The sequence below is a fragment of the Pempheris klunzingeri genome, chromosome 14, assembly GCF_042242105.1.
Source record: "Pempheris klunzingeri isolate RE-2024b chromosome 14, fPemKlu1.hap1, whole genome shotgun sequence".
In the NCBI taxonomy this organism is placed as follows: Eukaryota; Metazoa; Chordata; class Actinopteri; order Acropomatiformes; family Pempheridae; genus Pempheris; species Pempheris klunzingeri.
This window is the reverse complement of record NC_092025.1, coordinates 21,044,167-21,060,470: the sequence shown is the minus strand read 5'-3', so window position 1 is coordinate 21,060,470 and position 16,304 is coordinate 21,044,167. Positions and strand designations below refer to the sequence as shown.

Sequence of the window (16,304 nt, the reverse complement as noted above, 5' to 3'; positions counted from 1 at the left end):
TAAAAAGCAGATCTAATTTCTAAAGGAAGGCTGTTCCATTACGGCATGACACACGATCAACCTTTTATTTTAGTAGTAACATTAGTAACATGATATAAACTTGTCTAGCTTGTATTATCTGCTTGATTGTGCAATATATTTATTTTTCTTCTACCCCAATGTATATTGTTTCTATTTGTATCCTTCCTCTTGTCTAAACTGTACATATTTTTAATATCTCCTCCTGTTTATATCACTGCCCACTAGTTTATTATTAATTGCTTGTATTGTATTGCACTGAATGCTCTATTTTTGTTGCCCACTGCTGCTGTAGCGCTGTAAGATTATTACATTAATGAATGAATAAAGGAAAATCTAATCCAATCTTATTTTTTTATATAAAAGTATTATTTTGTTTTATTTTGGTATTTTTTTGAAGAGTTATGATTGGATTAATGTGGTCACATGGTTCCTTGTGTACTTCCTCGTTAGTATAGTGGACAGTATCTCCGCCTGTCACGCGGAAGACCGGGGTTCGATTCCCCGACGGGGAGTTTCTATTTTTCGTCTAATCGGGTTTTTACCTCTTCTACTGTTATAAAAATAGTTTTGACCACAGTTTTACCACTTGTTAATGAGAATATTTGTCTTATCGAGATTTGATTTGCGTTGTTCTGCCCATTGTTTAACCTTTTCTGCCTTATATTAATGTAATCACGATGCCTGGATGTCTAATTTTACATCGTTATCAAAGTACGAAGGAATAAATGATTATAAAAGATAAACAAAATTCAAAATGTAATTAAACTAGAAAAGTACGAGCACGTGTCCTAATCTAAAATAAGCAGTAAGCATTGCTTTCAGCTGCTGTCTGTAGCTCAAACATGAAAACATGGTGTCCTTACTCTTATCCAAAGGGGGAAAATAGTGCCTGCTTGTAGCCAAAAAAGTGCTATATGCGTACTGATAATAAATATCATAGAGAATGAATGAAAAAAGTTAAGGGAATTTAACCATGAAATGCAATATCACTCATTTTCTATGGTATTTGAAGGCAGCATTAAACCGACATGTAGCGACAGTCCGTGAAGGCAGCGTGAACGACGCACCTTACGTAGTTGTCACGTGACTGCGGGAACAGAAACAAACATGGCGCCGCGAAAGTGAGGGAAACTCTGCTGTGAGTAACTCCAAACTGCATATTGTTAGGTTTTTGTTCGTTGTTTTACCCGATGTGTGGCAAATAAAGACACAAATAACCATTATGCTCTTTAGTGGCACCGCTGACTAAACAGAAAGTCGAAAATACGAACTTTATCTGCTTGTTTTTAGTCTCGTAGTGGTCAGTTTGTTTCCATACCAACCGCCGTGCTCATGCTGTGTAAGCTAACATTAACAACAGCTATTTCCTGCCAGTGTCTCTTTAGATGTGAATGAGTCTGCTTCCAGTCATTTCAGGCTCCTTATTTGGCTCTTTTTTTCCAATTTTAACACAGAGGTTGGTTAGCCTGGGGTCCACGCCCGTACCACCCCGTCACTCCGACCCTCCGGACAGATGAGAGGAAGAAGAGGACACTCTTCATCATCAGGTAACTCGTTAGTGCTACTGCTGATTTAAAGGTAAGGGTTAAAGTTAACACTATGAAACCCTTCTTTTGAAGCTGTGCTTTAATCTGATTTCTTTGTGTTTAATGTTTCAGCTGTGATCATTCACAGCTCATTCACATACACCACAAATCCAGCATTTGCATCTGAAAGTAAAGAAAACTAGACAGGTGTGCTACATGTGTCTGTTTGTGAAAGTTTCTCAGAAGCAGACCAGGATGGCTCTGAGGAAGCAGATACTTAAGGATGCCGGCGATGTTCCCTCTGGAAGCCAACAGGTCGATGAAAACATGGAGGAAGAGGAAACTCTCGACGACAATGTAAACAACGTTAGCTAGAATCAGCTGAAATAGAAATAAGTTCAGGTGCAGACAGGTCGAGCTACAGCTCACTGAAGCTGCGTCTTGTTTTCAGGCGCTTCAGTGGATGTAGCTCAGGGATTAGTGAGTTGTTTTTATCTACTTTCCACCAACACCAGCCAGATTTAAATCAGTATGTAAATTAAGCTTAAAATGTGCCTGCTGACATTCTTTAAAATGATTAAACTGTGGCTGGATAGTGAATGATGAGAGATAATTGTGTGCAAATTTGAACAGGCTTTCATGAACTCTGGGAAATGTTGGCACTAAAACTTTAACTGTTCTTCCAGAACGAGCTCTCAACATCACGTCTGTCACCGGTGTCAACAAGAGAAAAATGCCGAAGAGAGAGGGAAACCAAATCCAAACCCAAAGGTAAATAAGGTGACATATAGAGTACCAAAATCACTCTTGTTTTTAAATAACATCAGGAATAAAGTGAATTTAACTAGAAAAAATATTAAACGTAGAAAACCTGAAATGGATGAAAACAACATGTGGACCTGTATTGATGCCATGGCTTATAGTTTTATGTGTCACACCATCTCTGCACATGATGCTGTATGTAGGATATGTTGTCATGATTGCAGCATCAGTCTTTGTGTGGATACACACGACCACCAGTGCTTTATTGAAGATGACGCTGAGTTAATGATACTGTCGAAAGTGCCAAGTGTATTGACAAAAGTAGCTCAACGAAAAGAAAAGCCATACGTCCGTACTAATATCAGTCACTGGATTAGTAACCTGTAAAGTCAGTGAAAGAGGGATGATGCTTTCTGAATGTGTAATCTACACATCGCAGACCTTTGCCTTCTGTCCCTGTTGTGTCTCAGAGATGACAGAGGAGGAGATGATGGACTTGGCGCTGCGTCTTAGTGAACAGGAAGCCAGTATCACAGCGCTCAGGCTGCAGAAAGAGGAAGAGGCCGTGATGAGAGCCATCCAAGAGAGCGTGAGTACATCTGTGTTTATTTCTTTTTATTTTTTCCTCCAGGAGGCATACACTCAGTTGCCAGTTTATTAGGTACACCTGGCTGAAAGAAATGTACTCTAGACCTACGTTTTCACTCAAAGTACCTGGAACATTTAGTCCCAGGGATTTTTTTTCAAGGAACTAAAAGGTTCCTTCAGCCCGGTCTAAACACCCACAAAGATTAAAAAAAGCAAGAGCTGTTCTTACATGTCATTCTTACATGCGTCCATCTGCGGTATTCTCTTCTATAACTCCAAGTCGATCTGGTGAAGCACAATAAACAAAGAAATAAACTGTACATACCCTCGGTTTGCAGCAGCAGGTTTTTAAAAATGACGGCTGCAATAAAATGCTGTGTGTCCAATCAGAAATGCTCAGTGCTGCAAGCCCCACCCACAAAGATCCTGCACTGTTACTAAACCGTTCAAAACATCATTTCTCGCAAATGCTTTTATAGCAGCAGTTTAGATGTGATGATAAAGGCTTGGAGACTCGGCTTTGGTACCTTAAAATCTTTGGCGGGTGCTTGAATTTTACTCTTAAAAGGCTGCACAAACCCTGAACGCACCTTAATACAACAGTAATGTATGAAATCCTCCCTTCATGAAGGTTATAATGTTCATAGTCTGTTGTAAAAGTTTTAAAGAGCTGAGCAGGTGATTCAACTTCATGATCGTTTTGTAGGATGCAGTTTGTGCTGCTGTTGAATTGCTTTGCAAACTTCCAATCATCACTGAGTTATTCACCTTAGAATAGGAAGTGAATTTGTGACACAGATTGCATCAAGCTGGTTGAAAGCGTTCCACATGTCTGTGAGTGAATACAGTACGTGGTTATCTAGTTAACACAGTGGCCCTTTGTGGGGTTTTTTTCCCTCTCATAGATGGTCAGCCAGACACAATCGTGCCCGCAGCCCCAAAGTCAGAGCCTGCTCACCGATGCTGAAGCTTCACTCAGACTCTGCTCCCGACGGAAACTCTTGTACTCAAACAGGAAGGCAGCAGCAGAGGATGTGTGCACCCCAGAGACTGACCTGAACCAAGGTGAGTCACTGCAGACCGCTGAGTCTGCTCTGATGTTACATGTCCCACAATGCTTAGTTTCCCTCTGCATCAACACTGACAGGTGAAATCAGATTCTGCTGAAGTATCGCAGCGTGGAAAGAACAATACATCAGACCGTCTGCTTTGTTGTATTCCCAGGAGCAAAAGGAAGCGGAGATGAAAGCAATAACAGGAATAAAAAGCGGAAAAGGAAAGAGGGAAGTCCACTGCTGGAGATGCCAGACTTGTCACAGACTCAGAAAATCTACTCTCAGGCTTCACCCAGCAGCTCCGAGTGTCTCTCTGTGGCTCTGGACTCACCACAGGTTTGTTCAGAAGGTTTCTAACTTTTCTTTCCTCTCCTATTTATTTATGTGGTAAATAATCAATTAATTTGTTTAGTTGCTTAAATGTCATAAACACTGCTGGTCGGTTTCCTTCTTCAAATCCCAAACCCAGTTCAGTTCATTTTACGGCTGCAACTATCAGTTATTTCATAATATATTAATATGTTGATTGCACAAATAGTTACTCTTGAGGCTAAAGTGATGTTTTCAAAACACAAAACTCAAAGATATTCAGTTTACAGTGATTTAAAACAGAACACTGGTACCAGCAGATGTTTTGTTGATTCATTTTCTTACTCCACATGAATGATTATTCATCTATTTGTTTCTCTCAACAACGATTCAGAGCTCTGACTCGACCCAGATAGACGACTATCAGCTCCGTAAATCCCCCGTCTTCCCCTCAACTGGTTGCAGAGCCGAGATTCACGTCCCCCGGCTGAGCCAGGACCTGCTGGAAACCTGCAGGAACTCAGGGTTTGTGTTGTGCACTCAGGACAGTTGGACCTCGCCTCAAAAGTCTGCGACCACTCAACCGAGGAGCCCGACGTTTCCCAAAAGCCCTGAACATTCCAGGAACCTCACTTTGTCCAAGAGTCCTGTCTTCTCGGAGACCAACCTGGGAGACGATGGAGAGACAGATCCGTGTCCGGACTATTTTAAAAGTCCGGTATTGGGCAGGAATACTGAGCATGAGAGGTCTCCAAGTGCCTGCAAACCCCACGTCGGTGTCAGTAACTCAGGGTTCATGTTCTCTTCTCAGGAGAGTTTAATCTCCTCTGTGAGCTCCATGTGCCATCGGCCTGAGAGCCCAGTATTCCCAAGAAGCCCCGGCCCTCCCAAGAGCCTCCCACCCCCAGAAAGACCAGCAGCGTGCAAAAGTCCCATCATCTCAGAGACTGGCGGAGGGCCGACTGAGCAGAGACACGGCTGCTGTATAAGCCCAGTGTTCAACAGGGCCGGACGAAGGCAAAACATTCATCTCAATGTGCGGGAACACTCTGCGAGTCCTGCAGCAGCAGAGCTCCGAGCTTCAGGCAGTGAAGGGAAGTCAGCTGCTGCCACGGATCCTCCTCACAGTCTGAGGCCGGTGAGTCCGTTATCCGGTAATCACTGCTTTTTACTTAATTAGTTAATTCATTTTAAGTCCAACATTTAAATCTCGCCAATCATAATGTCTGGTGAAAATGAATAGTTATTTATTGAAAGTAAGAAGTGAAATGATATGAGCCAGCAGGAGGTTATGGCTACGTCATTTGTTTTCAGAAAGCTTTTATTCTATTTTATTTTATCAGAGTCTGAGAAAAGGCCTGTAGCAAAAAGGCCTATTGATTCCAGGTTGTTTTGAGCCACATAGACATTTGTTTGTTGGTTTTTATTCTGTTTTATGAGCAGCATACGTGGCTGTTACACTGCAGTAAATTCTTCTAATGGCTCAAGTGAAGAGGTGAAGTAAAGACGGGATCAAATTGAATTCTAACTCTCTTTAACTGGTAGAACTTCCTTAGCCTTCCTCACTCAAAGGGTCCCGACAATCGTCCCGACTTTCTCATTTCTTTTCTTCTTCCTGCTTTTGAATATAGGACGATCACAATCAAGATATCGGGCTTAATAAGTCATCAAAGTCAGGTACAGTGAAGCATCACACACTCTGCTTTCTGGAGGTGTCTTCTCCTTAATCATCCCCATTATTGGCAAACCTGGGCTCCATTTTCACATGTGACTGGTTGGTCCAGTAGATCGCCTCACCCCGTTAGCTGTGAAACAGGCTGCAGTGGCTGTGTTTAAATAAATGCTTGTTTTTGTCACTGACAGACTCAGATTGTTATTTTAAGCTACACAAATATTATGCTGGATCTAAATCCTTTAAAACATCAACCTAAATAACAATCTGAGCCTGTCAGTGGAAAAACAAACGCTGGACATGCTTTGATGATTTGAGTTGCCCTAAAGGGTTCCTCACAGCCTGGGCCATGGCTGCTAGCTGAGGTGATCTACTGGATCAATTCCAAATGAACATTTGGATGTACTTGTTATTTAGACTAGAAAAAAGTCTGAAGTGAAGGGTCATCATGAGCTGATCTACTAGGAACAGTGTGATGGGAGCCTGTTGGTCAGTGGGTTTCTGGGTGTTTTCTGGTTGTAGATGATGCAGAAGAGCTGAAGGAGATATCCAAAGACTGTAACTCAGCCGAGACCGAGCTGACCAATGACGTGACACTACTGTGGTCCGACGAAGACGAGGACGTCACGGTACGGACGCTCTCTCACTGCTGCAAGGCCACAATACATTCAGAGCAAGAACTTTAATCCTACATTTGAACTGCAAGACATTTCTATTCTAAACACATCAATGAGCCACACTGCTGCCCCAAATATTCACTGAAGCAAATGTGGATTCATTTACTCACTGTTTTCTCTTGCTTCAGTGACATTTGTTAAAAAACTACAATCAAAAATATCACAGTTTGGTATTTGGACCATATAATCGACCCTTTGTTTTCTTTTTATTCTTAGTTCAAACTGTTGAAGACTAAACTGTTATTGTTGTTTGATTAATTGTATGAGCAGGATTTTTTTCCTTTTTTTACTTACTTATTTTTTACTTAGTTATCTGATTTATTTATTTATCTAAGTCAAATGAAAGTTGGAGCTAAACTCTGCTTCTGCTTTTTAATATGCACCACGGCAGTGCTAGGACAGGAAATGACACCACCTGTGATTATTTAGGTCAAAAGATGGAGAAACGGAAAAAAATACGACAATGAGGACGTATAGTTCTTTGACAGCAAACTCTTTTTGTTGTAGTTTTTCTAATCAAAGTTTAAGTTAATTGCACAATGCTTGTACGCTGTACGTCTGGATTGGAAATGAACTTTATGTGATGCAACACGAGGCAAGTGAGTCTGAAACTGCAGCGATCCCGGAAAAGAACTGTGGCTTTATTTTAGAATATAAGTCACAACAAACACTCACACTCAGCAGTATTTTCTAAAGGAATCTTTACTTCCACCTCCTCCAGCATTATCATCTATTGGCACTTCTAATTATTGTGTGTCATTGATTACATATCTACCCAATTCACTGTTTGAAACAGAAGATTTTCAGTCTTCACCGTTCCTCCCTCCGTCTGTTGCAGCCGGTGGGTTCACCCAGCCCGGTCTTCCCTGAGGAGAGACCCGTCCACCAGGCCGACGGTCGGGCTTCCTCCCTGAACCTCCTCACTGCAGCTTCTCCGGGGATGACCGGCTCGAAATGCAGGTAGAGAAAACACCAACATCACACAACAGTTTCTGTGCGACACACCAGCCTCAAACAGAGCGTTTTTTTTCCACAGACAATCAAAAGTGTTTTATTTTTTATTAGTGACTCCCGATGGACATGAATAGTTTGTATTATTTCAGAAGCACTTGAGTAAACGTGCATTCCAACCCTGTATACTTAATAATGCTTAGAATTAAGAGGTTGTCGCTCTGCTCGCCGTAACCTCTCTGCATGTTTCCACACGTCTCTCTCAGACCTTCGTCCTCTTCTTCAACCGGCCGACAGCAGCTGTCCACAACAGAGGGAGAACCACGGCCAGTCAGCAGTCAGGGATCGGCCAGCGGGTCGGCGGCCCCGCCTGAGCAGCCTGCAGGCGGGCCGACGGTGCACTACTACTGGGGGGTTCCCTTCTGCCCACGAGGCCTGGACCCCGACACCTACACACAGGTGAAGATTTCTTTCATCTTTTTAGCATTTTATCTGTTTGTTTGTCGCATTGTTAAACGAGCTATGAGAGCGACGTCTGCTGTGATAATCAAGGTCACCGGTGGCAAAACATGTCAACATTGAACTGAACCAAAAAGCTCTTTCTGTAATGACATTTTAGACATCCATAATAACATTTCTCCCATTCAGAAGGATTTTCTCACTAGTCAGAATGCACCATAATATTCTTACTAGCGGGAATTATATTTCCAGATCTCTACAACTTGTAAAAGTCAAAACTAAATTTAAGAAATCTTTAAGTCCTTTACAAGTGTTACTCGCTGTTTGAACATTTCATACATTTCAGATATCCATAACATATTTTTTGATATGTAAAATGAACATTCTGGATATCTGCAATATAATTCTTACTAAGAAAAACTCCCATTTCACATATCTACAAGTCATAACTAAAATGACCCACTTTGGCTTTTAGTATTATCTTTTTGGATATTCAGAATTGCATTCTTACTAGTTAAATACATTTGTGGATATCTGCAACTGTATTGTTTCTCATCATAATTCCAATTTAGATCTTAAATTTAATTTTTTTACCTGTCCTAATATGTTTAATGACATTTTTACTAGTCACGGTGTGTTTTGGATATTCAAAATTACGTTATGGACGTCTGGAACATCTGAAATTAAATTAATTTCTCAAATTTCTCTCTGTTTCTTTGTGCTGTCAGGTGATCCTGGCTCAGATGGAGGTTTATGAGAAGAGTCTGAAGCAGGCTCAGAGGTGTCTGCTGAGGAAGGCTGAGTGGGGGGAGGCCGTCCTGCCAGAGCCAGAAGTACGATCACAATTTAATCACATCAAAGCTTCAATAAGCTCCGATGTTTTTGCCCCTTTTTGTAAATGTTAAGTCCTAAACATCGGGATGGTACATAAATATAAGTGTAACTTTCTGTTTCTGTTTGCTGACTGTGAGCTGAAGAGGTGACGTTATGTTGATACTGACACTGTTTGATTTTTCCTCCTGTTGAAGAGAAACTACACGCACACTGTTTGTCCCTGCTGTGAGCTGAACACACTAACGGGCACAAAATGTACAAAAACTTTTGGGCCTAATGTTGAATTAGTTAAATTTCCTGTGAGTCATTCAACAAGCGTTCTCTATTTTTCCCAAGAAATCTCCATCACCGGAGTCGCCTGCTGAATCGTCCCAACAGCTCGTTCCTCGAAGGTAAAACCTGCAGCAACAAAACAGTGTAAATGTGCTGCACACTAACAGCACAGTAACGCCTTTTTGACACCAGATGTCACTATTTGATGTGATTATAAAGACAGTGAATGGGACTGAACTGAAGCAGTTGGTCATTCAGAAATTAAAATAAGATGCTTGATAATTGAGCAACATTTCATTCATTGAGATTCACTGAATACTGGCGACTTACTTCCTGAACCAGGCTGAATGTTTGGGAACCTAAATGGGGTTTTGTGTGTTTTCCACATTTCCAGGCGTGGCCTCAGGCTGAGAGGAAAAAAGCTGAGTGATTCCCCTCCAGTTGAGGTAGAGGAGGAAGCAGACAAGAGGGATGAAGCGGAAGGGGAGGAGGAAACGGAGAACAAAGAAGAAGAGAAGAATAATGAGGGAGAAAAAGAGCCAGTGGATACTGATGACTGTGAGGTTTGTCCAGGTAATGAAGCTCAGCGTTTTGTTTAGAGTGTTATTAAAGGATAAGTTCACTATTTTAAAACCTGGTCCCTATTTTAACATTTCTTTTGCTGTTTCATGTGGTGTTTTTTGGGGTGGGGTTAATGCCAGGGGTCCTTTCCACTTTGAATAGTCATGGATTGAGCCAGACACAAAGTGTAGAGAGAGGGCTGGATGAACGGATTCTCTGAGGCCAAATTACTGATTTTGTCAGTGGAGTCTGGTGGCTCTTACATGTCCGTCTCTGTAGGGATCCTTTAAATAATGCTGCCAGACACGTAGAATAACAGTCTGAGTCAGTGGCGTTGATGGGACACAGTTGCCCTAAAGGAGGATCTACTGGTCCAATTCCAGCAGTTAGTTACTTCAAACCCTAAATATTAAAAAATAGTGTTCAGGTTTAAAAATACCGGAGTTATCGTTAGAGGAGCATTGAACTACATGAAGAAGTTGTCTTCGTTGTGTTGAGATTTGTTTGTCTTCTCAAAATGTTGTAACAACAGAGACCCAGCTGAGTGACAATGACGACGACAGGACGCAAGATCTGACGATGGACGCTGACTCTGGACCAGAGGTGAGATTAAATACTTAAGTCTGCCCTTGTTTTGCTCCAATAAGATCATGAAATCAGTGAATTTGTATAACAAAAGAATCAAAGAGGGCATTAAATTCTCTTTGAAGTGAGACAGTGTGGAAACCTGAAGAAACGGATCAGTATTGATCACTTAACACTTGATAGTCCTGTAAAGAATCACTTATATACATGTAAATTAGCATTCTTGCTAACTCCAGCATTCTCGCATCTAGTGTTTTTATACTGATGCTCATTAATGTGCATTATTAGATAAACAAATAAAATTAAAAGAAACTTTGTAGTGTAGTACTTTGATATTTGATATTTTATTGTGTACTATACTGCGATACTGTCCACCACTGCCCCTGACCTCACTTCATTTTCTCCACAGCTTCGACCAAACAGCTCGGAGCTGCCGGAGTTTGAGATGATTCTTCGGGACGATTCTCCAGCCGTGGATAAACCACAGGAGGAGGAGGAGGAGATGGAGATCGAGGTGGAGGTGGATGGTAAGGCTGCACACTTATTTTTAGGTTTTTCAGCTCTAAATCAAAGGCATGAATTAATCTGCTTATTAGCCTTTTCCTCAGCTGTATTATTTCTGTAGTTACTGCCATCTGCATTTGTGGGACAGAAATGAAAGTGAATGTCATCAGGAAATGATGTAAAAAATGAGTTTATGTGACTGTTTTAGCCCCAGCGGACAGAGCGATGAAGGGAAACATTCCTGGTAGCAGCAGCAGCGATGTTGACGGACACAATGGGAGGAAAGAAGAGGTGGAGGAGGACAGGAGAGATCCAGATGTGGAGGAGATAGAGGATCCAGGGCTTCACAGGTCGACGTCTCCTGAGCTGGAACCAGCCGCTGTCCCTCAGAGCACTGTGGACTGTCCCATCTGTCAGGGATCCTTCCCCGTGACCAAGATCGAGATGCACGCTGCATACTGTGATGGAGAGGTGGCCGTCGTGGACGAGAGGAGAGCCGAGACCGACTGCTTCAAAGGTGAGAGAAACACTTCTTTTGCTGTACTACTTCTTTTTAAACCCTGTTTGTTCTTGATGCTTCAGTCCAGCTAATGTACAGCTGTGGACAGACAGGAAAATGGATTCTAGCCACCTAAGATCTTGATCAATGAACAACCACATCAGTTCAGATCTGAAAGAACAATTTGAAACACCGACTAATGACCGATTGAGGCAGCGATAGAGCAGCAACTCTGTGCTCTGTGTGTCGATGGAGTCTGGTGGCCGGTTGTCTTTGTGGGTCTAGCTTGTTATCGTGAGTTTAAACGATGTCTGTGCTTCCGTGTTGTCGGTGTAAGAAGACTAAATGACTAAATCTCTTCTTCTTAGTGTCGCTGAAGCCACGTAGGAAGAGAACAAGGAGAGCAGAGGTGACTGAAGAGACGAACGACCACTATAACACTGGCAAGTAAGTAGGCGTGACCAGTCCAGCTGAACAGGAACAGCTTAGTGTTTTCAGATGGGGTGTTTTTTTTTTTTAAAGTTCGGTTCTGGTTTCCACAGGAGCCAAGAGAAATGTTACATCTGTCAGAAAGCTGTTCCTCTGAGGGACTACAGCAAACACACCGAGCTCTGCATCCATCGGCAGGCGTCAGCGGCCGCAGCGGTGAGACTCGTTACAGTGACCCCTCCATTCATACAGAATGACATCTGGCACAAGTTATTGTTCAACTAAGCAGAAAAAATTACTCCTGATTGGTCACAAACATACCACAAAACACCTTGTTAAATCTTTTTTTTTTCTTTTTGGATGTGATCTCTTGTGTTGAGGATACAGAAAACCTTTTTGTTAATCTGTATTTCTGACATTGCAGAAAGGAAATCTGCTGTCAGCTCTGGATCAGACGGAGAGCACAGAGTCAGGTGAGTCTGAAAGTCTCCTAAAATCTAACAAGATTTAAGGTTTGTTTGGTCTAAAAGTGAAGCAGCCCTGCCCTCCGTTTCTGATTCTCTGTGACGTCAGTAGAAGCTTTGCATCGACCGCATGTAATTAAGCCCTAAGAGTCGACAGGCTGGCTGCAGGTCCGAGCCGACGTTACAAAACAACTGAGACGAGCGACCGTAGATTTAGATAATTAGAGAGACTTCTGATCCTGATCTTTGATTTACAGGCAAATGTTTCACTTCATCAGATCACTGTCAGTCGTATTAGCCGTAGAATAACACTCTCATTGGTCAGAATTTAGTTTGTTGAGGTTTTACTGACATGTTGTTGTTTTGTGTCCACAGAGGCCGGGCCGTCTGGATCCAAACTCCAGCCAGGGTGAGATGTCTTAGGATTTGATCTACAACACTCCTCTATCTTCTATACTAACTATAAATGGCTTTTTTTTCATGTGGAAGCCTATTTATGTTTTATTTGTGAGTCAAACAAACATTTTCAACATTTTTAACGAGTGTAAAGACGGCCGTTATATCGCCCAAGGAAAAGACTTAAAAAATGTAAAAAATGAACGTTATTTTCCTCAGGGAGCCACATTGCTTCATTTTGTGACGGTGGATCAACCTCATCACCCAACAGACGCTGCCGCTCGCTGTGTATTATGTCTGCAAAGACTCAGACTGACCCGAGTTTGTCTTCTTGTTTTAGAGACGTGATCGATCTGCGAGACGACGACGACGATGAGGAGGAGGAGGAGGTTTACGAGGAAGACGGCAGCGTGTCAGCGATCAGGATCAGTAACTCTCCGATCCGATCCTTCACTCCGATCTCAGAGGCCACCGGCTGCCTTATCGACTTCAAAAAACAGCAGCGATCCAAGAGGCTGTGCCAAAGACGAAGATGAGGAAGACTGAAATACTGGAAACCAGAGCCTTAAACTAAAGACGTAAAGCATTATCAGGTTGGACGTGACATCAGGACAAGAAAAGACTTGTTTCCAGTGTCCTGGTGTCAGATTTTGGATGTTTATGCAGGTAAACGAATATACTTGAATGTTCAAAATCTCACGTGTATTCAAAGGAAACCTGACGACGACTCCTTTTGTGCCACTAAATGTTCTCTGTATTTACGTTTGTTTATGTTGAAGTCAGATTACCTCTTCATGCATTGAAACATTTCTTCTTTTGTTACTGTAGCTTCGGTTTGCATCTAACAGTGTGATTCATGATCACGGCGCCACGTCTCAACCGTCTGCCTGTACATCACGTCCAAACAAGCAACATTTTTCTCTGGCCTTCAGCTTAGAATATGAGAAGCAAAGTCGTTTTTTGTCACCGTGCTCGCTGTGAGGCTAAAAACTGAGTCGCTCCACCTCAGCCTGAAATATCTCAGCAACTTAAAGATGGACCTTCGTGAAACTTTGTACAGACGTTCATGTTCTCCACAAGGTGAATCCCACTTGCCGATCCTCTGGCGTTTCCTCTGGCGTCACCAGCTAAAGCTAATAACTGAATATTAAATGATTATTTTCCCCCAATTGATCAGTTAATTGGCTTGTCTTAATCGTTAAAGTGATAATGCCCTAAAGCCCCAAGTGAACTTCACATCCATTTTTTGTAATTCAACCAAAATCCAAAGATCTTCATTTATCATTTATGACCTATAAGAGCTAAAAACCTATGAGAAGCCAGAACCTGTGAAAGTGTCGCACTGAAAATGACTCAAACAATAATTTCATTATCTGAATAGTTGCCCACTTATTTTCTCTCAATCAGCTGATCAATTAGTCAACTAATCGTTTCAGCTCTACGAGGATAAGATGGATGCTGCTGCTGCTGCACTGAATTAGATTTGATAATTCAGTGACCACAGAACAACAGTTCAGCTAAATGTTAGCATGCTAACACGCCGGCATCAGTATTCAGCTCAAAACACAGCTGAGAGTCTGAAGTGTCCTTAAATGGCCACCGTACCGTTTTAATTTACAACAAGGCCGTTCTTCTGGCACCGCACTCAGGACGAACATCTCACTCCGTGGACTTAAGAATACTGTCGCAGAACTTTGTTTTTTAAAGTTGTTTCTCCACTTTCCATTTATCTGACTATCTTTTTGTTTTTGCTCTGTAATGAGGTGCTTTTAGTAAGCTCTCTGTGAAGTAAGATACAGTTACCAGATTATTAAAGTATTTTCAAACCTGGGAACCATTTTTACATATTTTGGTGTCTAAGACTCCGACAACATTACAGATTTAGGCCAGTAAGATCGTTTTTGTTTAACCAGACACCGTTGTTACGTCGCTCTCTTCAAAGCCACCAAACTCCATTGATAAAAACAGTAATTTTACCTACAGAACACAGGAGTTGCAGGTCTACCACCGCCTCCATCGGTTAGTTTGTTAAACAAAAAGGATCTTACAGGTCTGTCTCTGTAGGGATCCTTTCTATAATGTAGTCAGACATTTAGAATAATAATCAGAGCCCATCAGTGGCAAAAACAAGCACTTTTACTTTTATACTTTAAGCACAGTATAAACTCGATGATTTGAGTTGCCCCAAAGAGTTACACTAAAGTCAATGCAGACTGTTTCACCGATAGCCGGCACTAGTTTAATAGCTACCAGTCTTTTCAAACTCAAAATATTTAAAATTAGGATCCAGGTTTAAAAATACTGGTGTTATCCTTTAAAAACAAGCACAGCCAACAGTGGAAAGATTAAAACGTAAAATCTAAGAGTTGGATACAATCAGAGAACATCTTATTTCTATCTTGTCTGGTTTTAGTGTTGGAGGTGTGACGCATTCAAAGCCTCTGACTCTGCCCTGTAAGATCAGAACAAACTGCCCGGCAGCGTCATCAGACGGCTGAATTTGCACAAAAAACAGTTCTGTTAAATCTTTTAAGTCTCTGTTCTGAAAAACAGTTTGTTTTTGTTTTTCTTTCTCTTCACTGTGGACCATTTTTATCACCCCAGATATTTAAGTCACTGTTCCTTTTTTCTTTCTTCTGTTCTTTGACTGTACACTCTGAGTCTCGGCCTTGAACATGTATCAGCACTTTAGAGATAAATCTGCTAGTTGTTCGACTTTATGTCACAAAACAGAAGTAAAACTCACTGTAAGACACTGAACACACGCTGCTGATGTTTTTCTTGCAACAGATTGAAGCGAAAATCTTTTCTCACAGAGATTATTTTATGTATTTTACCTTCATCTTAACCAGGAAGTCCCACTGAGGTAAAAATAAACGTAATAAAATACAACACATGCAAAATGATACACAATAAAACAGAAGAGCAGCACAGTTGCTTCCATCACCACGTTATTCCATGTCCAGGGAACAAACAGTAGATCTTATCAAAGCCATCACTATCATTTATTCCCAAACGGCCACCTGAGGTTTGCATTTCCTGCTCGGCGGCGTGCAGACTGTTTTGTAAGTCTCCCGGTGTCACAATGTTCAGTTGCAGCAACGGATTTTAAATTTAAGAGAAAAAGACTGTTAAAGTAAAGTTGAAATGAAGGATGTAATCTCCCTGAAAGCTGAGAAGTAACATCTGTGTACTCCACGTATCCAAAAGTATGTGGACACCCAAATGTTAATGTTAAACCAGGGATATTAATGTGCTGCTCTAATAGCAGTGATGGAGGAAGTGTTCAGATCTTTTACTTAAGTATTAATACCTCAATGTAAAACACTGTCACAAGTAAAAGACCTGTACTGAAAAAGAATGTGAGTATGATCAGGAAAATGCACTTAATAAAGTATTAAAAGTAATCAGATTATTATTCCTCATCATTAATGCAAAAGCAGGATTTTTACTGTTGGAGCTCATTTTGATCTATTTTGTATCAGACTGCAGCGGATGATTATTTTCACTCTAAAATTATTGAAATCATTCAAAGAACAAGCAGCAGATCCTCACACCTGAGAAGCAGAGACAAGGAAATGTTTTCTCTAAGTAGTTTAATTTACAATAAAATATATTTTACAATATCTTTGTCTTATATGCAATAATATTAATGTGTAAAGTTTATTTAGTATAACACTTCACAGAGCAAAGTCACAAAGTCCTAAATAATAAATAAGATCATAAAAAAAACATTATT

General features: G+C 41.2%; 1 protein-coding gene and 1 non-coding gene across 2 annotated transcripts; both read left to right on the top strand.

Annotated features, from left to right (window-relative positions):
* Nucleotides 1-461: 461 nt before the first annotated feature.
* On the top strand, nucleotides 462-533 carry trnad-guc (transfer RNA aspartic acid (anticodon GUC)). The gene has a single exon. It is a non-coding gene; the product is annotated as a tRNA-Asp (tRNA).
* A 598-nt stretch (nucleotides 534-1,131) lies between these two features.
* On the top strand, nucleotides 1,132-15,917 carry uimc1 (ubiquitin interaction motif containing 1). Its single transcript, XM_070844130.1, has 23 exons — nucleotides 1,132-1,159; nucleotides 1,476-1,568; nucleotides 1,783-1,904; nucleotides 2,234-2,318; nucleotides 2,780-2,898; nucleotides 3,803-3,962; nucleotides 4,122-4,288; nucleotides 4,656-5,399; nucleotides 5,893-5,938; nucleotides 6,456-6,562; nucleotides 7,449-7,570; nucleotides 7,828-8,020; nucleotides 8,749-8,853; nucleotides 9,191-9,246; nucleotides 9,522-9,700; nucleotides 10,221-10,291; nucleotides 10,683-10,800; nucleotides 10,986-11,294; nucleotides 11,645-11,723; nucleotides 11,819-11,921; nucleotides 12,130-12,178; nucleotides 12,545-12,578; nucleotides 12,906-15,917. Exons 2-23 carry the CDS (start codon nucleotides 1,535-1,537, stop codon nucleotides 13,099-13,101), a joined length of 3,198 nt encoding a protein of 1,065 aa, XP_070700231.1. The 5' UTR covers nucleotides 1,132-1,159; nucleotides 1,476-1,534; the 3' UTR covers nucleotides 13,102-15,917.
* The last annotated feature ends 387 nt before the right edge of the window (nucleotides 15,918-16,304 follow it).